The sequence below is a fragment of the Macaca fascicularis genome, chromosome 8 (assembly GCF_037993035.2).
Source record: "Macaca fascicularis isolate 582-1 chromosome 8, T2T-MFA8v1.1".
NCBI classification, from domain to species: Eukaryota; Metazoa; Chordata; class Mammalia; order Primates; family Cercopithecidae; genus Macaca; species Macaca fascicularis.
Genome location: NC_088382.1, coordinates 108,141,764 through 108,168,640, shown reverse-complemented (window position 1 = coordinate 108,168,640; position 26,877 = coordinate 108,141,764). Strand labels below are relative to the sequence as shown.

The window sequence follows — 26,877 nt, the reverse complement described above, 5'->3', positions numbered from 1 at the left end:
AAGGCTTAACTGTGAAACAGAATTCATGCTAAGGAACTTAGAACAATTCAGACCAATCAATTACTAGAGTCTCTATTTATTGTTTTATTGTTCTGAAAGTAAAAAACAAATTATATCTAGATTACAAGCTAAAGGTTGTTTTAAAACATTATGCAAGTGGGATTTTTTTCACTTCAGTTTCTGTTTCGTAACTAAAACATTAAAACAGTACCACTGGCAACAATTTAATGCATAACCTCTAACTTAAATGAATATTTCTTTAAAGTTACCTTCATTTTGTAATTTAAGGAAAACCTGTTTTATATTAATATTTAAAACAAGCATTGAAAAATAAAACCAGTTTCTGAGAATAGGGGAAGTATTTTTAAAACACTTGAGCTTCTCTCTTCAGGTTCTATGTTCTGTGTTCAGATTGGTAATATATTTCCAGGAGAAAGTGGATGGTATTTATACACCCATATATTTCCATAAGTCATTTTTAGGCAACTGATTTTAATTCATGATAAATTATAAAATGAATTAGTAACAATATAAGAGAAGGCATTCAGGAAACATACCAGTTCATACTCAATTTCATATTGATGTACTTAATATATTTAGCTTCTTGTATTTAGGATAACATCAATTAGCTCTCCTTTAAGCGAAAATGTTCTAAAATACTTAGGTATGTCTATATATTTAAAACATAGTCTTTTTTTGAATTTTAGAATAAAAAGAAATTTCATTCAACATTTTTACATCCTTAATAGATGCAAATTATAGGTGTACAAAATATGTAGTAGCTACTCCTATGTTTAAGATTCAGTATCTTACATTGTTATATTTTAAAGTTATGGGATACGTAAACACTGAATTATTAGATATTCCATTTGAAGTGAATCAAATTCAAAAAACATGAATAAGCATTTGTCTCAATAGATTTTGTTCATTTAATAAGAACCACTTTTGTTTTAATTAATTTTCCAGAACATGAGAAGATGTTAATAAGGTATACACATTGAGGTTAGAATATGTTATTATTCATATATTTTTGAGACCAATTTAGGATTACTTGGTTTAAATATAAATTAATATTTAATGTTCTAATTTTATATTTTTTTCTAGAGTAACACACTAACAAAATTCTTTTTTAGTTTTTAATGTTTCATTTGTGCAACAAAAGTATTTTAAGTGCCACCTATGTGCCTTTCACCTCCCTCTAGAAAGTAATGCAGTCAAGGGAGCCACTTGCAAAATATCTCTGTATTATCAATTGCTTCACCCACCTTATTCACAGGGTATCCTATTTTACCTATTTTATGTCACTGTTAGGCTTTAAGGTCTAACGTAGTCAAGCTGATTTTGCCATCCAATCAAATCAAATGTTTGCAAAATTGAAGCAAACAGCATTTTTCCTATTCCCAGCTTCTAGCTAATTATATTACACTTAAAACATACTTATTTATAAGAGAAATTTTTAAATTGATACATTTATCTTCAGTCTGACATTTTCTTGTTTGTTCAAATGAGAATTCTAGTTGTAAAGAAAACTGCATTTAAATATTTTATATAAATTATTAATACTGCAAAAGGATACTAGTTTATAATATCATTGAGAGCAGCTGTGAATAAGTCATAATTAGGATTTATTTACAGTTTAAAAAAAAACTTTCTGATGTTACAGGGGCTGAAAATGAAGGCAAATATATGGGTGAGCGTAGGAAGCAGGGGGCTGTTTGGCCTGGTAAAAATTTTGTAACTATTTGCAAAATTGATCAAGAAATTAGAAGGAGAAAAAGAACACACATAACTGTCTTCAGACATAGATAAAAATAAGACTTGCATATTTGTGGCATGCCTCTGGATTAGGCATTAAATTAAATGTGATTGTTAAGTAATGCTTAATAGCAGCATAACAAAAGGGGCATCTATTGTCTTTAGTAATTCTTCTTTATAGAAATCCATTATGTATTAGAATGGTGTATGTCAACATCATTCTTTTATTTTCCCAGTTTCTGCTTTGATTTATATTTGTGTGGAACCTGGACACCAATATTGATAGGATTATTTAAAAGCTTAGAGCTTTTCTTTTTAAACCTTTCTTTTGAATTTATTCTAAGTTACCATTTAACAAAATACCTGATATTGAGTCCTACAAAATTCAAAATAGAGAACTTGTTTTTATTTAAAAAGAAGTGATTTGAATAAATGTCCGTGAGCATTAGATATTATATTGTAAATAAAATCTTAGTAAGTTTTAGAAAAGTATTAGATTAATTTTCACATACATCTTTGTTATTGAGGTAACGTATGAGTAGAAAAATATAATTTTTAATAGAATATGGTAGATGAATCCTTTAATATTGGTAAAATAAGGTTTACTTACAATCTTGTTAAAAAACTATTGGTCATAGTACTTCTCTTTCTGTATATGTCTTACCCCTCAGTGTATACTTTAATTTGTGATTAGTTTAAAGTTTAAAAGTTTTAATCTGTGATGAACTCTAGGCTGAGGTTTATGGTATAGTTTATTTTATACACTGTTCTTAAAAAGCTATTCAATTACTAGGTAGGGTTCTTTCAAATAGAAATTTAAAAGTCAAAGTAATTCTCCTTAATAAAATAATTCCATTAGGATGATTTCATTAAATTTACCAATCTATTAATAATCTGCACAATAGTCATCTAAGTAAAACAAACTTGTATTTTTGTTTGTAGTTTATATAAAACAGCCTAAGTATTATAACGCTATGAATCTAGATTTTTAAATGAGCACACTGTACATTTTACCTAGACACATCTATTTATAATTATGAGCATAAATTATAAGTGTGATTTCTGAGATGCTTAAAGATACAATAAAATTCATATTGCTATACCAATCTTAAGAGTGCTTAGGAAAACCTTAAAGAACCATCCAAGAAACTGCCATTTAATTCTGTCTAAATATATTTTGTCCAAGTTAAGAGAAGGAAATATATTTTGTTTCTATAATTATTTTGCCTTCTTCGAGCTCCCTTTCATCATATGCTGAATCTCTAGCAGGTTAGATCATTAAACTTTTCAGATGAAAAAAAAAAGATGGTTAGGGAAAGACTAGTTAGTTACCTGATTGGGCAAATGTGGATCGAGTTTTGAAAACCTTTTAATTTTTTTATATCAATTTCCCTGAGTTTTTGTTTACTCAGTTTATAAGGTATGTAAGAACACATCATTAGTTCTTAACCTTGACCGTTCCTAAATCTTTTGCATCATTAAATAGAACAAGGCTATATGGTTAAAATACTTATTTGAAAGCTTTTTAGAATCCCTATAATTTTGCTTACTTTAATTTCTGTCAAATTGTGATAGTAATTGTTAGTCCTAAATTGTTAAGAACTTTATTTTAAATTTGTTTTCCCATAATTTTCCCCAAAATTGTTTTATTTTTAAAGCAATCTAAAACATTACCAGCCACGGCCACATAACATTTTTAATAAAAACTTTATTGAGATATAATTCACACACCATGTAACTCACCCTTTTAAAGTGTGTAATTCAGTCGTTGTTTAGTACATATACAGTTTTGTAGCTGGCACCATAATCCATTTCAGGATATTTTCATCATTACCCCAAAAAGAAACCCTGTACCCACTAGTAGTCACTTCCCATTTCCTCCCAACACCCTTTTCTTTTTCTAGTCCTAGGCAGCCGCTAGTCTGCTTCTTGTCTTTGTGGATTTGCCTGTCTTGATATTTTATATAAGTAGAATCATACAATATGAGCCACAACTATTCCTTCTACCTTTCTAGTAGATAGGTGATTATTACAACAGGATGACTGTAATATTGCTGTAACATAGGAATTTGCCACCTATGATAATAGATAACATAAAGTGTTTTTTGAAGCAGTATAGATAAAAACTTGAAGTCTGAAATATTTGTAATGGATTCATCAGGACCTTAAATACTAGGGTAGTGCAGTCTGCTTCCTATATACTAGAAGTCAGTTATAAATAATACGTGCCTGGCACTGCTCTAGATATTCGTGATATAGCAACAAATAAACCAGACAAAAATCTCTACCTTCACAAAGCATACACTGTAATGGAGAAAACAGTCAATAACCATAATAAATTAGTAAATTATACAGTTTGCTAAAAGATGATAAGTACTTTGGAGAGAAAAAAGAACCACATAAGGTATTGAGGCCAGTGTTGGGGGATAGGGCTTGCAATATTGAGTAGAGTGGTTGGAGAAGGCTTCATTGAGAAAGTGACAATTGAATAAAGACTTGAAGGAGGGAAAGGACCAAACAGGGAGTGAACCATCTGATGTCTGAAGGAAGAACATTCCAAGTAGAAGGACCAGCAAAGACTGAAGTGGAAGCCTCCTTTGATGTGTTGGGGGAACACTAAAATGATACATTGATTTTGGGGAGCTGAATGAGTGAGGGCCAGAGCATAAGAAGATGAAGTTGGAGAGCAGGATAGGGAAGTGGTAGGGTGCACCAGATGGTAGGCTCCTGAAAGTATTGTAAAGATTTGGGCATTTGTTCTAAAAGAAATATGTAGCCATAGAGAAATAACTTGATCTATAACTGACTGACTTTCAAAAGTTTCCTCTGGCCACATTTGAGAATTGATTGAGTGGGGCAAGGGTAGAAGCAGTCATCCGGGCAAAGAGCACCAGAGACAGTAAGAATTGGTCAGGTTCCTGATAACTTTTGAATATATAGGCAACAAAATTTTATAACTGATTGAATATGAGAATGAAAGATCCGGGATAATTCCAAGGTTTTTTTGTTTGAACAACCAGGATGAAGTTGCCTGTAACTGAACTGGGGAAGACTGTGGGTAGAACTTGTTGACTGGGAAGTTCTTCTGCATCCAGGTGGGCATAGCGAGTATACAATTGTATGTCCAAATTGGGAGTTCAAGGGAGAGTTCTAGGCTGGAATTTGTGGTAATCAGTATATAGATGGTATTTTAAACCATGAGACTGAAAGGATTTTTCAAAGGACTCTCCAAAGAAATGAGTATATGCAGAGAAGGAAAGCGGTCTGTCTGTATGCATTTCCCATGGCTGCTGTAACAAAGAAATGAGTATATGTAGAGAAGGGAAGGGGTCTGTATTCATTTCCCATGGCTGCTGTAACAAATTACCACAAATTTAGTGACTTAAAAAATAGAAATGTATTGTTTTACAGTTCTGGAGCCAGGAATCCAAATTAAATCTTACGGGGCTAAACCTGGGTTTCAGCAGGGCCACACTTCCTCTGGGGAAATTTGAACTAAGTGTTATGAGGCTAAATCATGCTATCAGCAGGACTGCACTCCCTCCAAATACTCTAGTGGAGAATCTCTTTTAGTTTTCATTATCTGGAGCTGCATTCGTTGAGTCTTTGGTTCTTTCTCCATTTTCTTTCTTTTTATTTTTCTTGAGATGGAGTCTCACTCTGTCACCAAGGCTGGAGGGCAATGTGGCACGATCTCAGCTCACTGCAACCTCTGCCTCTTGGGTTCAAGCAATTCTCCTGCTTCAGCCTTCCAAGTAGCTGGGATTACGGGTGTCTGCTACCACACCTGGCTAATTTTATTATTAGTAGAGACAGGAATTCTGTTCCAAGATGGCTGAACAAGGAATAGCTCCAGTCTGCAGCTCCCAGTGTGATCGATGCAGAAGACGGTGATTTCTGCATTTCCAATTGAGATACCTGGTTCATCTCATTGGGACTGATTGAACAGTGGGTGAGTGCACGGAGGGCGAGCCGAAGCAGGACAAGGCATTGCCTCACCTGGGAAGCACAAGGGGTCAGGGGATTTCCCTTTCCTAGACAAGGGAAGCCGTGACAGACTGTACCTGGAGAAACGGGACACCTCCACCTAAATACTGTGCTTCACCAATGGTCTTAGCAAACGGCACAGCAGGAGATTATATCCCACACCTGGCTTGGTGAGTCTCATGCCCACAGAGTCTTGGTCACTGCTAATGCAGCAGTCTGAGATCGACCTGCAAGGCAGCAGCCTGGGAGGGGGAGGGGCATCTGCCATTGCTGAGGCTTGATTAGGTAAACAAAGCGGCTGCAGAAGCTCAAACTGGGTGGAGCCCACTGTAGCTCTGCAAGACCTGCTGCCTCTGTAGACCCCACCTCTGGAGGCAAGGTGTAGCTGAACAAAAGGCAACAGAAACTTCTGCAGACTTAAACGTCCTTGTCTGACAGCTCTGAAGAGAGCAGTGGTTCTCCCAGCATGGTGTTCAAGCTCTGAGAACGGACAGACTGCCTCCTCAAGTGGATCCCTGACCCCTGTGTAGCCTAACTGGGATACAAAATCAATGTGCAAAAATCACAAGCATTCTTATACACCAATAACAGACAAACAGAGAGCCAAATCATGAGTGAACTCCCATTCACAATTGCCGCTAAGAGAATAAAATACCTAGGAATCCAACTTACAAGGGATATGAAGGACCTCTTCAAGGAGAATTACAAACCACTGCTTGACAAAATAAGAGAAGACACAAACAAATGGAAGAACATTCCATGCTCATGGATAGGAAGCATCAATATCGTGAAAATGGCCATGCTGCTCAAAGTAATTTATAGATTCAATGCCATCCCAGTCAATCTACCAATGACTTTCTTCACAGAATTGGAAAAAACTACCTTAAAGTTCATAAGGAACCAAAAAAGAGCCCGCATAGGCAATACAATCCTAAGCAAAAAGAACAAAGCTGGAGGTATCACACTACCTGACTTCAAATTATACTACAAGGCTACAGTAACCGAAACAGCATGGTACTGGTACCAAAACAGAGAAACTGACATCTCATACAGGCGGTGCCCCTCTGGGACGAAGCTTCCAGAGGAAGGATAAGGCAGCAATATTTACTGTTCTGCAACATTTGCTGTTCTGCAGCCTCCGCTGGTGATACCCAGGCAAACAGAGTCTGGAGTGGTCCTCCAGCAAACTCCAACAGATCTGCAGCAGAGGGACCTGACTCGTAGAAGGAAAACTAACAAACAGAAAGAAATAGCATCAGCATCAACAAAAAGATCATCCGCACCAAAACCCCATCGGTCGGTCACCAGCATCAAAGATAAAAGGTAGATAAAAGCCACAAAGATGGGGAGAAACCAGAGCAGAAAGCTGAAAATCCTAAAAACCAGAGCGCCTCTTCTCCCCTAAAGGATTGCAGTTCCTCACGAGCAACAGAACAAAACTGGACAGAGAATGACTTTGACGAGCTGACAGAAGTAGGCTTCAGAAGGTCAGTAATAACAAACTTCTCCAAGCTAAAAGAGGATGTTCAAACCCATTGCTAGGAAGCTGAAAACCTTGAAAAAAGATTAGATGAATGGCTAACTAGAATAAACAGTGTAGAGAAGACCTTAAATGACCTGATGGAACTGAAAACCGTGGCACAAGAACTACATGATGTATGCACAAGCTTCAATACCCGATTCAACCAAGTGGAAGAAAGGGTATCAGTGATTGAAGATCAAATTAATGAAATAAAGTGAGAGGAGAAGTTTACAGAAAAAAGAGTAAAAATAAACTAACAAAACCGCCAAGAAACATGGGACTGTGTGAAAAGACCAAATCCACGTTTGATTGGTGTGGCTGAAAGTGACGGGGAGAATGGAACCAAGTTGGAAAACACTCTTCAGGATATTATCCAGGAGAACTTCCCCAATCTAGCAAGGCAGGCCAACATTCAAATTCAGGAAATACAAAGAACACCACAAAGATACTCCTCGAGAAGAGCAACCCCAAGACACATAATTATCACACATAGATTCACCAAGATTGAAATGAACGAAAAAATATTCAGGGCTACCAGAGAGAAAGGTTGAATTTCCCACAAAGGGAAGCCCTTCAGACTAACAGTGGATCTCTGGGCAGAAACTCTATAAGCCAGAAGAGAGTGGGGGCCAATATTCATCATTCTTGAAGAAAAGAATTTTCAACCGAGAATTTCATATCCAGCCAAACTAAGCTTCATTTGTGAAGGAGAAATAAAATCCATTATAAACAAGCAAATGCTGAGAGATTTTGTCACCACCAGGCCTGCCTTACAAGAGCTCCTGAAGGAAGCACTAAACATGAACAGGAACAACTGGTACCAGCCACTGCAAAAACATGCCAAATAGTAAACACCATCAATGCTAGGAAAAAACTGCATCAAGTAACAGGCAAAATAACCAGCTAACATCACAATGACAGGATCAGATTCACACATAACAATATTAGCCTTAAATGTAAATGGGCTAAATGCCCTAATTAAAAGACACAGACTAGCAAATTGGATAAAGAGTCAAGACCCATCAGTGTGCTGTATTCAGGAGACCCATCTCACATGCAGAGACACACATAGGCTCAAAATATAAGGATGGAGGAAGATCTACCAAGCAAATGGAAAGCAAAAAAACAGGGGTTGCAATCCTGCACTCTGATAAAACAGACTTCAAACCAACAAAGATCAAAAGAGACAAAGAAGGCCATTATATAATGGTAAAGGGATCAATTCAACAAGAAGAACTAACTATCCTAAATATGTGTGCACCACCCAATACGGGAGCACCCAGATTCATAAAGCAAGTCCTTAGAGACCTACAAAGAGACTTAGACCCCCACACAATAATAATGGGATACTTTAGCACCCTACTGTCAATATTAGACAGATCAATGAGATAGGAGGTTAACAAGGATATCCAGGACTTGAACTCTGCTCTGCACCAAGCAGAATATAGATTCTTCTCAGCGCCACATCACACTTATTCCAAAATTAACCACATAGTTGGAAGTAAAGCACTCCTCAGCAGATGTAAAAAACAGAAATCACAACAAACTGTCTCTCAGACCACAGTGCAATCAAATTAGAACTCAGGATTAAGAAGCTCACTAAAACTGCACAACAACATGGAAACGGAACACCCTGCTCCTAAATGACTACTGGATAAATAACAAAATGAAGGCAGAAATAAAGATGTTCTTTGAAACCAATGAGAACAAAGACACAATGTACCAGAATCTCTGGGACACATGTAAAGCAGCATGTAAAGGGAAATTTATAGCACTAAATGCCCACAAGAGAAAGCAGGAAAGATCTAAACTTGACACCCTAACATCATAATTAAAAGAACTAGAGAAGCAAGAGCAAACAAACTCAAAAGCTAGCAGAAGGCAACAAGTAACTAAGATCAGAGCAGAACTGAAGGAGACAGAGACACAAAAACCCTTCAAAAAATCAGTGAATCCAGGAGCTGATTTTTTGAAAAGATCAACAAAATAGACCACTAGCAAGACTAATAAAGAAGAAAGAAGAAACAAATAGACACAATAAAAAGTGATAAAAGGGATATCACCACCGATCCCACAGAAATATAAGCTACCATCAGATAATACTATAAATACCTCTACGCAAATAAACTAGAAAATCTAGAAGAAATGGATAAATTCCTGGACACATACACCCTCCCAAGACCAAAAAACCAGGAAGAAGTTGAATCTCTGAATAGACCAGTAACAGGCTCTGAAATTGAGGCAATAATTAATAGCCTACCAACCAAAAAAAGTCCAGGACCAGATGGATTCACAGCCGATTTCTACCAGAGGTACAAAGAGGAGCTGGTACCATTCCTTCTGAAACTATTCCAATCAATAGAAAAAGAGGGAATCCTCCGTAACTAATTTTATGAGGCCAGCATCATCCTGATACCAAAGCCTGGCAGAGATACAACAAAAAAAGAGAATTTTAGACCAATATCCCTGATGAACATCAACACGAAAATTCTCAATAAAATACTGGCAAACTGAATCCAGCAGCACATCAAAAAGCTTATCCACCATGATCAAGTCTGCTTTATCCCTGGGATGCAAGGCTGATTCAACATACACAAATCAATAAACGTAATCCATCACATAAACAGAACCAACGACAAAAACCACATGATTATCTCAATAGATACAGAAAAGGCCTTCGACAAAATTCAACAGCTCTTCATGCTAAAAACTCTCAATAAACTAGGTATTGATGGAACGTACCTCAAAATAGTAAGAGCACTTTATGACAAACCCACAGCCAGTATCATACTGAATGGGCAAAAACTGGAAGCATTCCCTTTGAAAACTGGCACAAGACAGGGATGCCCTCTCTCACCACTCCTATTCAACATGGTGTTGGAAGTTCTGGCCAGGGCAGTCAGGCAAAAGAAAGAAATAGAGTGTATTCAATTAGGAAAAGAGGAAGTCAAATTGTACCTGCTTGCAGATGACATGATTGTATATTTAGAAAACCCCATTGTCTCAGCCCAAAATCTCCTTAAGCTGATAAGCAACTTCAGCAAAGACTCGGGATACAAAATCAATGTGCAGAAATCACAAGCATCCCTGGCCGGGCACGGTGGCTCATGCCTGTAATCCCAGCACTTTGGGAGGCCGAGGAGGGCAGATCACGAGGTCAGGAGATCGAGACCATCCTGGCCAACACGGTAACTCCGTTGCTACTAAAAATACAAAAAAAATTAGCCGGGCGTGGTGGCGGGTGCCTGTAGTCCCAGCTACTCTGGAGGCTGAGGCAGGAGAATGATGTGAACCTGGGAGTCGGAGCTTGTGGTGAGCTGAGATCAAACCACTGCACTCCAGCCTGGGCAACAGAGTGAGACTCCATCTCAAAAAAAAAAAAAAAAAATCACACACATTCCTATACACTAATAACAGACAAACAGAGAGCCAAATCATGAGTGAACTCCCATTCACAGTTGCTCCTAAGAGAATAAAATACCTAGGAATCCAACTTACAAGGGATGTGAAGGACCTCTTCAAGGAAATTACAAACCACTGCTCAACAAAATAAAAGAAGACACAAACAAATGGAAGAACATTCCATGCTCATGGATAGGAGACATCAATATTGTGAAAATGGCCATACTGCTCAAAGTAATTTATAGATTCAGTGCCATCCCCGTCAAGCTACCAATGACTTTCTTCACAGAATTGGAAAAAACTACCTTAAAGTTCATAAGGAACCAAAAAAGAGCCCACATAGGCAATACAATCCTAAGCAAAAAGAACAAAGCTGAAAGTATCACACTACCTGACTTCAAACTATACTACAAGGCTACAGTAACCGAAACAGCATGGTACTGGTACCAAAACAGACAAATAGAACAATGGAACAGAACAGAACAGAGGCCTAAGAAATAACACCACGCATCTACACATTGACAAACCTGATGAAAACAAGAAATGGGAAAGGATTCCCTATTTAATAAATGGTGCTGGGAAAACTGGCTAGCCATATGTAGAAAGCTCAAACTGGATCCCTTCCTTACACCTTATACAAAAATTAATTCAAGATGGATTAAAGACTTAAATGTTAGACCTAAAACCATAAAAACCCTAGAAGAAAACCTAGGCATTACCGTTCAGGACATAGGCATGGGCAAGAACTTTATGGCGAAAACACCAAAAGCAATGGCAACAAAAACCAAAATAGACAAATGGGATCTAATTAAACTGAAGAGCTTCTGCACAGCAAAAGAAACTACCATCAGAGTGAACAGACAACCTACAGAATGGGAGAAAATTTTTAACAGTGTACCCATCTGACAAAGGGCCGATATCCAGAATCTACAAAGAACTTAAAGAAATTTACAATAAATTAAAAAAAAAAAAAAAATCAAAAAGTGGGCAAAGGATATTAACAGACACTTCTCCAAAGAAGACATTTATGCAACCAACAGACATATGAAAAAATACTCATCATTACTGGTCATTAGAGAAATGCAAATCAAAATCACAATGAGATACCATCTCACACCAGTTAGAATGGCAATCATTAAAAAGTCAGGAAACAACAGGTGCTGGAGAGGATGTGGAGAAATAGGAACACTTTCACAGTGTTGGTGGGAATGTAAACTAGTTCAACCATTGTGGAAGACAGTGTGGTGATTCCTCAAGGATCTAGAACTAGAAATACCATTTGACTCAGTGATCCTTTTACTGGGTATATACCCAAAGGATTATAAATCATGCTACTATAAAGACGCATGCACACATATGTTTATTGTGGCACTGTTCACAATGGCAAAAAGTTGGAACCACCCAAATGTCCATCAATGATAGACTGGATAAAGAAAATGTGGCACACATACACCATGGAATACTATGCAGCCATAATAAAGGATGAGTTCATGTCCTTTGCATGGACATGGATGAAGCTGGAAACCATCATTCTGAGCAAACTATCGCAAGGACAGAAAATCAAACACCACATGTTCTCACTCATAGGTGGGAATTGAACAATGAAAACACTTGGACACAGGGCGGGGAACATCACACATGGAGGCCTGTGGGGACACCCACCCCATCTAGGTCATAGACATAAGGGAAAAACTTGATAACAGGCATTTTCTCTACCCCTATACCCCTGCCTCAGTCCAGGTCTTCATGTCGGGATTTAAAGACAGAAAAGTTTGCAGCATTATTCATAGTAACTTTAAGAACAAAAAGGCAGACAACCCCAGATATCCATCAACTGATGAACGGATAAACAAAATGTGGTATGTTTGTAATATGGAATATTATAAGGCCATGTAAGGATGAAGTGCAGATAGTATTTTATTCCTTTCACTGTTATGAATAATGCTGTTGTGAACGATTTTGTACAAGTTTTTGGATGGACATCATTTTCCTTTTTCTTGGGTATATACCTAGGAGAAGAATTGCTGAATAATATGGAAGTGCTATGTTGAGGAACTGTCAGGCTGTTTTTCAAAGTGACTGCACCATTTTATATTCCCGTCAGCAGTGTATGATGGTTCCAATTTCCCTACATCCTTGCAACACTTGCTATTGTCTATTGGCTTGATTATAGTCATCCTAGTGGGTATGAAGTGGTATCTCGTTCTGGTTTTGATTTGCATTTACCTAATAACCGATGATATTGAGCATCTTTTTGTGTGCTTATTGTCCATTTGCTCATTGTCTTTGGAGAAATGTCTATTCAGACCCTTTGCTCATTTTTAAATTGGTTATTAGTCTTTTATTATTGAGTTTTAAGAGCTCTGTATATATTCTACATACAAGTTCCTTATCAGATATTTTATTTGCAACTATTTTCTCCCATTCTGTGGGCTGTATTTTCAGTGTCTTGATGGTGTCCTTTGAAGCACATTTTTAAATTTTGATGAAGTCCAGTTTCCTTTTTTCTTTTTTGACTAGTGCTTTTGGTATCATAGCTAAGAAAATTATTGTGTAGCTCAAGGTCACAAAGCTTTACACTTACATGTTCTTCCAAGAGTCTTATAGTTTTAGCTGTTACATATAGGTCTTTGATTCATTTTGAGTTAATATTTATATATGGTGTGAGATAGGAGTAACTTTGTTCTATTGCATGTCGATATTCAGTTGTTCCAGCATCATTTGTTGAAGATTATTCTTTCCCTCATTGAATTATCTTGACACCCTGCTAGAAAATCAATTGACTGTAAATGTGAAGTTTTATTTTTGGACCCTCAACTGTGTTCCTCTGATCTGTATGTCTATCTTCATGCCACTACCACACTGTCTTGATTGCTGTGGCTCCATAGCAAGTTCTGAAATTGAAAAGTGTGTGTCCACCAACTTTGTTCTTTTTCAAGACTGTGTAGACTTTTAAAATTTTTTTATTTTGGTAAAAAAAAAAACACAATTTACCATTTTAATCATTTTTAAGTGTACAGTTAACTAGTAAGTATATTCACATTGTTATGAGACAGATCTCCAGAACTTTTTCATCTTACAAATCTGAAACTTTAAACCCACTAAATAACAACTCCTCTTTCCCATCAGCCCCTGGCAACCACCATCATACTTTCTGTTTCTATGAATTTAACCATTTTAGATACCTTGTATAAATGGAGTAATACAGTATTATCTTTTGTGACTGGTTTATTCTACTTAGCATAATATCCTCAAGGTTCATCAATGTTGTAGTGTGACAAATTTTGTTCCTTTTTTAAGGCTGAAGAAGATTCCATTATATGCTTTTACTATTTTGAATTCCTTTAATTTCCATATGAATTTTAGGTTTAGCTTGTCAATTTCTGCAAAGAAGTCAGCTGGGATTCCATAGGGATTGCCTTGGAGCTCTGGATTTTATAGATCAATTTGAGGAATATTGCCATCTTAATAATATCGTCTTCCAAGCCAGGAACATAGGATTATGGTTTTCAGAGTATAGGTTGTATACTTCTTTTGTTAAATTTATTACAAAATATTTTAATGGTTTTGATTGTAAATGGAATTGGTTTTCTTAATTTCATTTTTGTTTGCTCATTGCTGCTGCATAGAAAAACAATTGATATTTATATATTGATCTTGTATCCTGCAACCTTTTGGAACTTGTTTATTAGTTCTAATAATTTTTTGGCAAATTCCTTATGATTTTCTACATATAAGACCATATTCACAAATTGAGGTAGTTTTACAATGTTGTATTTTAATACATTAATTCAGCAAATATATATTGAGGACCTGCTCTGTGCTAGGCACTGTGCTCCATGTTGGCAAAATAGGGATAAAAGGCATAAACTCTGCTTTCATGAAGTTTGCAATCTAGTTGAGGGTCAGATCTTTAAACCAATAATAACTACTCAGCATTATAAATACTGTAATTGAAAATATATAAGGTACTATGATAGCACAGAGAAGGGCTCCTAATTCACACTGTGAAGAATTAGGGAAAATTCGGAATGTGAGTTTTTACAAAGGTCTGGACCATTTTGTAAATAAGTAGCCATGGTTATGATAACTTGTCATTTCAAGGCCAAAATGACTATGGATATTTAAAACTTATTGTGTAGTATGAACTTCAGCTTTAAGATTTTTAAGTCTATCAAAACTTAAGCATATTTGCATTAATAGTGAGACAAAAGTATATACAGATGTTTGATTATGTAGTAAATCTGTTGCTATAAAAGCATATGATCACATTTGGAAAATTGCTATTGCATGTCTTGGCAGTTTATTAAGAACTGAAAACTAAAAACTAACTGGTGTTTTGATAGATTAAGTTCAAGGCCACCTTTTGTTTAAATGATGTTTTGTTTTCTGTAATTAGACCATGCTAGGTGAATTAAGTATGTAATTAAAAACAGAAGGTTTGGCTAATTCAGAATAAATGAGTACAAAATACAAGGTCATTATCCATCTCTAGTGAGACTCCAGATGAACAGTGCACATGGAACTATTTATAAAACATTTTTCATGGTCAGAGCTCCTCTAGGTTGCTGTCCATGGCCTTTGAATTAAGTATTCACAGATTTTCAGAAAAAAAAATGTACCTGTAATATAGAAATATGATCCCACTTAAGGTGCTCATCTGAATGGAAAACCAAGAAAGATTAGAATCTAATCTTCTATCCCAGATAGAAAAGGTAAAATGTATTCCTCCTGTTTCAAACGTGAACATTTACTATATTGCTTGGCACATTGAGTTGATGGTTAGAACTGTGAAACTTTTGAGAGTCCTGACTCTCATTTGTTTTCATTTCATGCAGCCTGGAGATGTTAGGCAAAATATCCCTAATTTAATCTGTTTCCTTCATGCTTAGTCACAGTGGGTGACATGGGATGGATTTTTTTCTTCTGGAAAGCCTGGAAAGTGTTTTATTTGAAATATATTTTCTTTCATAATATGAGAATGTACAGCTTTTAGAAAGCAGGTGTTTAGTTTAGTGGTTGGATTCATGAAGAAAGTTTGAATCAGTGACTGGAAGCACAAAGCTGAACCCTCTCTTAGCAGTCCCTTCACAATTGGGCTTCTGGTGTCTCTCCAGTTTTTTCTTCTGCTGTTCTCTCTTCCACAGTAGCTGTGCTTCAGTTTTCCTGGGCTTCTCCAGCATCACCACCACTGTCTTCATCCACTGTCTTTTGCTTGCCTTTCTTGGCACTGTTTAAGATTGGTTTCCTCAAGGAAAAAATAGGTTAGGTCTCCCAATAAATGTTTTCATAATCTGTCTTTTTTCTTTCTTTTTTTTTTTTTTGAGACAGGGTCTCAGTCTGTCACATAGACTAGCGTGCAGTGACACCATTATAGCTCACTGCAGCCTTGAACTCCTAGTCTCAAGTGATCCACCCACCTCAGCCTGCCAAAGTGCCGCAATTACAGGTGTGAGCCACTCTTCCCAGCCAATGTCTATTTTAATTCCCTAATCTAAGCCAGTTAAGAAGTTAAGATGCCCATGCAAGCAATTATAATGCAATAAGATCATTGTTTCATGGAAGAGGCTTCAAAACTACAATTAGGTATATATAAGGAACACCAAAGTTCACCTGAGAGAAAAGGGATGCTGTTAGAGAAGTTAGCATTTAAACAGATACTTAAGAATGAGTAAGCATGTACCAGATAGACAAATGGAAAAAATGGTGCTATGGTATTTACAGAAGGACTAGCCATAAGAAAGCATGTTCAGTATTGCTAGAGCATGAAATTGAGTTGGAAAGTGGTAGAAATGAGGTTGGAGAGTAGGCAGCTGCATTTATACCTTACAGGGAGGTTGGGAGTTGAGCTTATGGATAACTGAAAGCCATTGAAAAATTACAATGAGCTGACCTCTTGAAATAGAATTGCAAGAAATTGAGATTGGAAGTAGAGAAATCATTAAGGGAATTGTTGCAATATGACATAGTCCGAATGAGAAATGAACAAAAGCAATGAAATTGATATTAGGGGACAGTTTTGAGAGAATCTCTAGTCCTTAGTGAATAGATCTGGGAAGTAAGAGAAAAGGAAGATCTCAGATAAATCCCAGATTACCTGAATAACTAGGTGAAGGAGAGGAGAGCAGTTGGTGGATCCATTCAATTTAGGAATAGTGACTTTTTAAGGTGGAATATGATGAATTCATTTTGGATATATAAGTACCGTCAGACATTCAGAAAGAGCTGCTTCTTAGACATAACCAGAATTGGAGTTCCACAGAGATCTGGGCTAGAGATTTCTGGATTGTGAGTCATTTTTTAATTGGTATAGTTCAAGTCATCAGTATAGAGGGAGAGTAATTTTAGACTGAGATGGGTCCCTGTGGAACAACAACAGAGAAAGGAATGTGACGTCTTAGATACTGAGGGAGGAGAACATTTCAAGAAAGAGGAGATGAATGTGTAAAAAGCTTCAGCAAGATCGAATCATATGAGAGCTAAAACCCGAAGATTGGATAAGATGTTTAGGAGGTCAGTGTTGTTTTTAAGTGAAGCATCTTCCATGAGATGGTGATGCCTAAAGCCAGACTGCTTCAGAGTGAGAAGTGAATCAAGGAGGGAAGAAGTAGACTTCTTCCTAGAAGTTGCTTGTGAAAAGAAGAGATATAATAGTTAAAGGAGAACGTAAGATTAAAGAGGCTTTTTATTTTATTTTATTTTATATTGCTTTTAGATATGAAACACTTGATTTTTTTTTTTTTTTTTTTTTTTTTTTTTTTTTTGAGACAGGGTCTTGCTCTTTTGACCAGGATGGAAATGCAGTGGCACAGACACAGTTCACTGCAGCTTCAACCTCCTGGGCTCAAGCGATTCTCCCACCTCATCCTCCCAAGTAGCTAGGACTACAGTTGTACACTACCATGCCTGGCAAATTAAAAAAAAAAAAAAAAAAAGTAGAGCTAGGGTCTCACTGTGTTGCCTAGGCCGGTCTCAAACTCCTGGGCTCAGGCAATCCTCCTGCCTTGGCCTCCCAAAATGCTGGAATTATGGGTGTGAGCCACCATGCCTGGCGTACTTGATGATTTTTATATGCTGAAAGAAAAGACTTAATGGCAGGAATTGGAGGATTGATTGAAGATAGTCAATGGAATGAAGTTCCTAAGGAAAGAGGAGGGGATGCGACCTAGAGCACTAGTAGAGAAACCACATCTGGACAGGAAAAGGGAGAAGTGTTACTCTGGGTCAAAGGAATTAGGGGATAAGACTGGGTGCAGCCTTCAGGGTGTGGGTGACACCTGATAATTACTCCCCTCTCTTTTTATCAGTTATCTTGCCAAATACCTAGCAATTTCAAATCTTAACTGCCATTGTAGGTCTCCTTGATTTCTATACCCATAAAATCCATTCCATTCCTGCCAAAAAAAATACCAAACACTATTTTTAAGATCACTTCTTTAACTGCCACACTGAATGTTGTTCCCTTTCTTTAAACTATTTCTTTTTTAAAATTATTACTATCTTCAGCATGTTTGCATTTGATTTTTAGGCCTTTCTCCAGTTTCACACCTCTTCTAGATTAACTTAGTTCTCCCCCATTTTCTCTTTCCCATTCCAACTTCACAGAATTAAATATACTTCTAACACACTCCTGACAGGCGGAAAGACATCATCTCTTAAAATTCTTTAAATCCTGCCTGCCCAGAAAGATCCTTATGGAGCAAATCAGAAATTGCAACTTAATTTAAGATGTCATATTTTACTTCTTGCTTTGTTTTTACTTCTCTCTCTCATTGTTCTCTGCAACTCCCACGCTGTCTGCTAATTTTCAGTACTGGAGAATTTAGAAGTATTCATTTGCACTATTTAACAATTATTAGTGTGTGTCATTGAGCTTTTTGGAGATGCTTTATGAAAATTTAATAATAACAAATGAATAACTTACTGATTTCACCAAAATCATGGCTTAGTCTTCTAAAATATGATGTTTCTGTCTTAGCTAGTAATTTACATTCCTTTTATTAGTAGTTCTATTTTAGAAGTTTTATTTCTGGCGTACATTTGAGTGCTGCCTTTTATGTTTTGTTAAAGCATGTAAGTGGAGATCAGTTGTGCCTTAGTTTTGCTTTTGTATTAAAAAATAGGTTTTATCTAAAAAATGAGTAATAGCTAAGCATAAGTAACATTTATAAAAGGATTTCTTTTTTTAGTTTTTAATTACTTTATTATAAGTATAGAAAAGAAGGCTTTATATGTCATTTTTAGCCTTCCTGTATTAATACTGTCTTCCTGGTTTTTAAGACGCTGTTTGACCTATGAACCCATATCCCTTGGTATATTAACTGATAGTTTTAGAATTTCCTAGGTGATGAGGTTGGGAGTTCAAGACCAGCCTGGCCAACATGGTGAAACCCCATCTCTACTAAAAAAATTAGCCAGGTGCAGTGGCACACGCCTATAATTCCAGCTACTCAGGAGGCTGAGGCAGGAGAATTGCTTGAACCCGGGAGGTGGAGGTTGCAGTGAGCTGAGATTGTGCCACTGCACTCTAACCTGGGTTACAGAGTGAGATTTTGTTCCCGCCCCCGCCCCCGCCCCAGCAAAAAAAAAAAAGAATTTCCTAGGTGAATCTTCCCAAACTGTTCCTATACCTGCTAAAGAATTAAAAATGAAATGAAAATGTGTGTATACTCATTGCTAAATTTAAGTCTGTATAGACAAGAAAACAGACATTGGTTTCATCGTTATTTGAAATAACATTTTTTTAAATACTACCAAATTACAAAATGAGTGTCTGATTATTTTGTTTTAATGAAAACAGAAATAATTCTCTCTCTCTCTCTCTGTGTGTGTGTGTGTGTCTCTCTCTGTCTCTCTTGTGTTTATTTTATGTAAGCAAGAAAAGAGGGATGGAAGGATACCATTAGGCAGTAATAAATAGCTACTTTTAGAAGATAGAGGTAGGAGAGGTTAGCCTTTTCTTTATATATCTTGCTATCTTTTTTGCTTTTGTAAGTAAAAAATATAAAATACATACAATATAAAGGAAACAAATAAAACTCTGATGCCTTCCTTGAATTAATGTCTAACCCAATAGTTTCCAAACCTGCCTCTATCTGAATCATCTCAGGAAGATTTGCTGAAAATCAGGCCCCTGACTCTGAAACAGAATCTCCAGGAGTGATAAAAATATTAGACTAGTGGTTTTTAAACCTGTGGGCCATCAGAATCACCTCAGAAGCTTTGAACATATCTAGATTCGCACCCCCATGAACAGGGAATTTCTGGCTTGTAAATGGTTTCTGAAACTTGCAGTTGGTTTTTTTAAAAAGCTGCTGTGTAATTCTAGTGACTCCCAGTTTTGAGAACCATCCATTTAGTGATTTATTTTCTCTGTGCCAGACACTGTACTGGATGCTACAGTGATTTAAAAAAAATTAGCGAAACACAGTTTTTCCCTCCAAGGAACTTACAATATAGTTAGGGATTAGGGGTTGGGACCAGTGTAAAAACAGATGGAAGACTGATACAATGCAGCTGTTTTATGGGTTAAAATAGGAAAATGCCCTAAGAAGTAAAGTCGGGGAGAAGGGGGAAGAGTGTCAGCTATTACCTCTATTATTTAATACTGTTTTGAAAGTTTTGTCTAATGCAGTAAGACAAGAAAATGAAGTTTAAATATTGCAAAGGAAGTGAGAAGTATCATCACTATTTGAAATTGAAAATAATTATCTAACTAGAAAACCCAAGATAATCAACTAACTCTTATGAGCATTATTAAAAGCATACCAATAAGATGATAGTCAATTACAGCATAAGTTCAGAAATTAGTGTTTCCTCTGTACCAGCACAGACAAGTATGTGTTTAAAGATCCTACTTATAATAGCACAGATATATATAAAAATCTGTAACTAAGGAAACTTGCCTCAAGTTTAAGCAAGTAAACTCTACAACTAACTATAAGAAATAAACTATAGAACATAAGGGACATAAAAACAATTTAAGAAATGGAGAAACGTCTCATATTTGTGGGAATAATGGGGAGAGTTAATGTTTTAAAATTATGCATTCCCCACCCCAATTGCTCTCTATTGATCATTAATACAATTCCAGTTAAAATTTCTTTTTTTTTTTTCTTTTTGCCAAACCTGACAATGTGTTTCTAAAGTTCACTTGGAGGTGTAAACCAAACACACTTTTGGAAAAAAAAAAAGAAATAATGTGAATTAATTGCGTGAGTATAAAATTTTTTTTCTAAAGCCACAATAATTAAGAGTCTAATAATACTAATTCAAGATATCAGAATAAATAAAAGTGGAATTTTTAGTTATTAGGAATAGTTATATTCAATAGTATCAATTACATTCAATAATTGAATTGTGGAATCTTGGTGTTGGTACAATCAGCTAAATGTGTGGAAAAATAAATTTCATGTGCATTAAAGGTTAAGTGAAAGCAAAAAGGTAATAGAAAAAATATAGATGGATATGTACGTAATCTTGATATGTGGGATGACTTTTTAGTATATAATAGTAAGGGCAGAAACCGCTTTTTAAAAAGGTTTATTACATAAGGATTTTAAGTTACTGCACAACAACGAAAATAGTAACTAATTGAAAGGTAAATTAATTGGGAAGAAGTATTTATAACATGGTATTCACACCCTTAATATAAGAAGAGCTCTTACCAATTAATGGTAAAATTAACCCCTGGTATTGGGCTGGGAAGGCATAGAGAACGTGTAAATTTAAACTTTCAGAAGGACAATTTCACCATATGTATTGGGAGCTTTAGAATGTTTTCATATTCTTTTTTTTTTTTAACTCTGGTTCCATGACAGATTACGTTTTCATAACCTTTCACTCACTTCTAGGAATGTAATCTAAGGAAATGGATATGTGCAAAAGATAGTTCTTAGGGCCTTTTTGACAGCATTGTTTAACAAAAATGGAAAAATCAATTTCTGCTTCGAGAGCCCCACTCCTTCCAGCTCACCACTCACCATGCCTAGGATGATGCTCTCAGTTTCATGGTCAAAGGTGGAGGCATCTCCATTCCAGGCAGCAGGTTGGAGAAAGGGGTGAAATGAGCATGCCCCAGCCATCTTTTGAGGAAAGTGCCCAGAAACGGCCATATAATGTGGGCCAATACTTGGTCGTATGGCTACACGTAGTTGCAATAGAGACTGAAAGTGTTGTTTTTATTCTGAATGACTGTATGCCTGGCTAAAACAATATTTCTATGGAAGAAAGATAGGATAGATATTAGGGGATAGCTACCAATGTACCGTACCACTTCTCTGTATTTTCATCTTAGTTTTGCTGTTATTTTTAGGACAGTGTCTCCTCTTTCTCATACCCTGCAGCTACATATCTACCTTTAGTATCAGTCACTAAATTTCTGTCAGTATGTCATTCTTTGAGACATGATGTATTTTTTTTCTACCTACCCAAATATGGGAAATTAGATGCAGTGCCTAGCAGATGAGGTTATGACTACTGAACATTACCACTGGCTTATAACATTAGAAGTAGGAAAAGAATAAACTCTAGATTTTCTCTTCTTCCTTTCATTCCCTTCCTACCCTACCCCAGTAACTAGGAAACAGTTTTATTACCACTAGGGAGAATAGTCCTTGTACTATTGTCTGTCTTTTAATGCATTTAAGGCAGTGTACAAGTTATAAAACTGCATCTGAATCCCACTCTCAAGGACATTTTTTTTCTAATTAAAACATTTGTGCCTTATTTTAGGAAAATTATTTTCAATGTTTTATCTCAATAAAATGACTGCACTTTTGCCAGCAGCTCTATCAGCACAGGTCATTTGATGAAGCCATGCTTCACCATTCTGCACAGGTTATCTGGAAAAGCCATATCGCCCAGTCTCTAGTATTTCACAGCTGTCACTCACTGACTGGTTATGCCAGAGAGGAAGAGAAGTGGGAGAAAAAGACAGGTGCTGCCATCTTTTTCGGTTTTGCAATTTTTCCCCTTGTGATTCAGTGCCAGCTAATGTGTGTAGAGAAATTCTAGTGTTCTGACAGTTACACCAAAAGTTGTGCCAATTTTTGGTCATAGTTATTAGCCATTACACTGAATGGGAGGCATGAAGGACATAAACATTCCCATTGTCTAAATAAACATACAGATTATCTAAATTAAGTAACTTGGCTCATGATCACACACCAAGTGAATGTTGACACTGAGATTCAAATTCAGGCCTGTCTAACTCCAGAGCTTATTCCCCAGCTATAGTGATTACTGAGTCCCTACTAGAGTGGGGGACATGAGGATTGTCTTCATATATGTGAAGGATGGCCACATGGCCACAGGATTATATTTGTTCTCTGTAACTCCAGGGAGAGCCACTGGAGCCACTTCATTTTTAGTTAAAAATAAAGGCAACTTTTGGCCGGGCGTGGTGGCTCACGCCTCTAATCCCAGCACTTTGGGAGGCCGAGGCGGGTGGATCACGAGGTCAGGAGATCAAGACCATCCTGGCTAACATGGTGAAACCCCGTCTCTACTAAAAATACAAAAAATTAGCCGGGCGAGGTGGCGGGCGCCTGTAGTCCCAGCTACTCGGGAGGCTGAGGCAGGAGAATGGCGTGAACCCGGGAGGCGGAGCTTGCAGTGAGCCGAGATCACACCACTGCACTCCAGTCTGGGAGACACAGCGAGACTCTGTCTCAAAAAAAAAAAAAAAATGAAGGCAACTTTTAACTAAATGTTGGAAAGCACATTTTATAACAAATTAATTTTTTAGTAGAATGGAATGCCTTTTGAAATAATGATTGTACATGACAAAAAATTCAGACTGAGAGTTTTGGAGGAGACAGGGTAGCTGGTAGAAATTACTGGACTTGCAGACTGGAAATATCAATTCAAATTGCATCTTGGCCTTGAATTAGCTATTTAAGTTTCTGAGTTTTCATTTTCTGGTGAATTAAGTGAAGGAATTGGACTAAATCACCTCAGAGTCTCATTGCATTTAGGTAAGTGCATGCACATTGTATGTGCTCAGTAAGTGTTTGTCACATGAGTAACACAACCTAGTCCCCTCTGTCCTAATGCCAGTGCCAAATCCTTATCCTCCCAGCTCAAAGTAATCTCCTTCCTTTATACTGTGTGACACTTTGTCTGTATACTTCTCATTGAATTTATTACCTTCTACTTTATAGTGAACTTATGATACTCAGACCTTCTTGGTGATAAAATCTATATCATATTATATGCTCTCATATTCTCCACTGGACCTTATGCACAGTAACTATTCAATAAATATTTGTTGAATAAATTAGATAAAATTACTTGATCCATGAAAAGATTAAAAAATAAACGTTTTTGCAAACATAGTTTTATATCACTTTCTCGAGAAAGAGGTTATTTTGCCTCTTAGCAGCAGTAGACAAATATATGCAAACAGTCTAAACAAAAGCCTATGTATTTGTTGCTTGAAGTTAAATGAAAACTTGTTCAGACAGGGCATTGACACTGACAGTAGCCACCTCAACTCAGCTTCACCTACTGAAAAAAAATCTACTAAACAACACCTGGAACTCATTACATTCTTTCATTTGAGTTTTGCTGCCTTAACATTGTATCACACTGGGAATCTTAAGAATTATCTGGCTTTCTTTCAAGTATTGTTTCCTGAGAAGGTATTTGCCTAAAATTCATTCATAGTCCTCTAATCTTTCTTCCTCTCCCCTCACCTCCCCTTTTTTCCTCCAGCATTTCCTTTGGACTTTCACACTCCAGAATTCAAATGATACCACTGTGTCCTAGGGGGTTGTGTACTAATGACGAGTTAGTGGGTGCAGCACACCAACATGGCACATGTATACATATGTAACAAACCTGCACATGGTGCACATGTACCCTAGAACTTAAAGTATAATAAATAAATAAATAAATAAATAAATAAATAAATAAATAAATAATATATGTGGTGAAGGACCTGGTGATTTGATGTGAAAATAAGAAACCTTAAAAGTTGTGAGTAGCCTGGTTCACACATCACCTCTATGGAACTTCATTGAACCCTTTCACTACTTTTACACAGTCTCTAGTGGCTTTACACACACCTTATCCTCTGTGTTGCTGTTGGATCTTACTCCTAGTATAGGTCCAATTACATGAGATCATTGTCACTTTACTTGTTTGTATGTCTGTTTCCCCAACCAGATAGGGGCTACATTTTATTCTTCTTGTCATTATGTGATGTTGAATAAATAAGTGTGTGGACATGAATTATCTAGACAGCTTTCTATATTTTTCTCACAGTTTTTTTCCCCCCACACAGGCAAGTGCATTATTCCTATTTTATAGATAAGGAAACTATATGTTAAAGGAGCTAAGAAACATGCCCAATGCCAAAAAGCAAATAGTTGGAGGAGCCAGAAATCAAATCTTTAGCCTGGGGCCTAAGATCTTTTCCTTATATCAGCTTGCCTTCAGAATGTGTCTTTTGTTCTGTTTCCTTTGTCCAGTTTTCATTGCTACTGTCCTTAAATCTACGCAACATTACCTCTTCCTTGGAGCTTTGTCATGGGTCGTATTCTGCCTAACTGTTCTTTTCCATTTGAACTCGTGCATTATTATTCTGATCATGTCATTCACTTTGAGAAACCTTTGATGGTCCCCTACTTCTGTGATATAAATGCTAAATTTTTTGGTTTATTGCTGATAGACTCTAAAATCTGCCCCCATCTACTTCTCCAGCCTCATTTCTTATTCCTGCCTTCTCTGTGCCCCCTAAACTCTAGTCTTGCCCTACCACTTCATTATCCTTCACAAGTACATGGCAACCTCCTACTTCTTTGTCTTGTACAATTGTCTGTACTATTTCCTTGTGCCTTTCTGTGCTATTTTCGAGCATCCTTCATTCCTGTGTTGCTAGTTGAAATCTTACCCAGCTTAAACCTATCTCTTCTGTTAAACTATCTCCAGCCCCACCAGTGGTAATTAATTTCTTTCTCTGTGGGCTGCTTTCAAATTGTAATTACTTGTGACTATGTATGTTTTTGATAATGCATTGGAAAGCCTTTGAGAAGAAGGACTGTCTTCTGCTGACTGTTTTCTAGAGCTTCATACAATATTTTGTTCATAAAACACACTCCATAAAATTTAGTTGACTAAAATGAATCTGGCTTTCAGGGCAACAGTAATGGTTCTAGATAAAATTCAAATTGACTACTTGTGTATGGGTTGTCTCCTGGTCTGCCACTAAAGCATTAGATTTATAAATAAAATTCTTTTTTTTTTTTTTTTTTTTTTTTTTGAGATGCAGTTTCCCTCATTTTGCCCAGGCTGGAGTGCAATGGCACAATTTCAGCTCACTGCAACCTTGCAACCTCTGCTTCCTGGGTTCAAGTGATTCTCCTGCCTCAGCCCCCCAAGTAGCTGGGATTACAGGCACACACCACCATGCCTGGCTAATTTTTTGTATTTTTAGTAGAGATAGGGCTTTACCATGTTGGTCAGGCTGATCTTGAACTCCTGACCTTAGGTGATCGGCCCACCTCAGCCTCCCAAACTGCTGAGATTACAGGCGTGAGCCATCAATAAAATTCTTCTAGATAGATCAAATGATGAAGTTTACTTTTTTCAAGAATATCCAAAAAGATCAGATTCATTGTTACTCAGTATTTTATATCCTGTAATATGTAGTTTGTATATATGTATGTATACACATGTACATATGTATATTATACATATAAATATTTAAGTCATAAAAAGAGGATCTTAAAATTTTAAATCTTATATTTTCTATTATATATGGTATTTTCTAATCCTTATTAACTGCGCTATTGAAAATCTAGTTCCAGTGTTTTCTTTATATTTACTTTTTTTTCTTTTCTTTTTTCTTCCCCAAAGGTACCTGTCTTTATATTTACTTTGAAAAAGAAAAAACAGTAAATGGTGAAATTGTTTAGTCACATTGAAAGTACATATATTGATGTAAAAAGTCCATAAACTTTCACTATTGTATTCTAATTTAATGTAGACTCCACTCCCTTCGCTTCAACAAATCGGAGTAGTTTTCCCTGATGAGTTCGGTAGCTGGGGGTTCAGAGTCAAAAGTGAACTTACACTAGTTAGTACATTTTTATATTGGTATTGTTTGAATTTTTTCATTTAATGTAGACTACTTTTATAACTTCGAAGTGAACAATAAAATAAAATACGTTGGTGTCCCTGCTCAAAGTGTTAATAAGGATACTTTG

The 26,877-nt window shown here is 36.5% G+C and overlaps 1 protein-coding gene across 7 annotated transcripts in view; it reads left to right on the top strand.

The window, feature by feature from the left end:
* Positions 1–26,877, top strand: part of STK3 (serine/threonine kinase 3) — a 331,890-nt gene that overhangs the window by 269,743 nt on the left and 35,270 nt on the right. Inside the window, exon 11 of one of the 7 annotated variants that reach the window (XM_015455063.4) lies at positions 20,815–20,880. The exons of the other annotated variants lie outside the window; for them this stretch is intronic. Coding sequence (XP_015310549.3) covers positions 20,815–20,871 — 57 coding nt within the window. The 3' untranslated portion in view covers positions 20,872–20,880. The remainder of the gene's footprint in view (positions 1–20,814; positions 20,881–26,877) is intronic. 7 annotated transcript variants of the gene reach the window in all.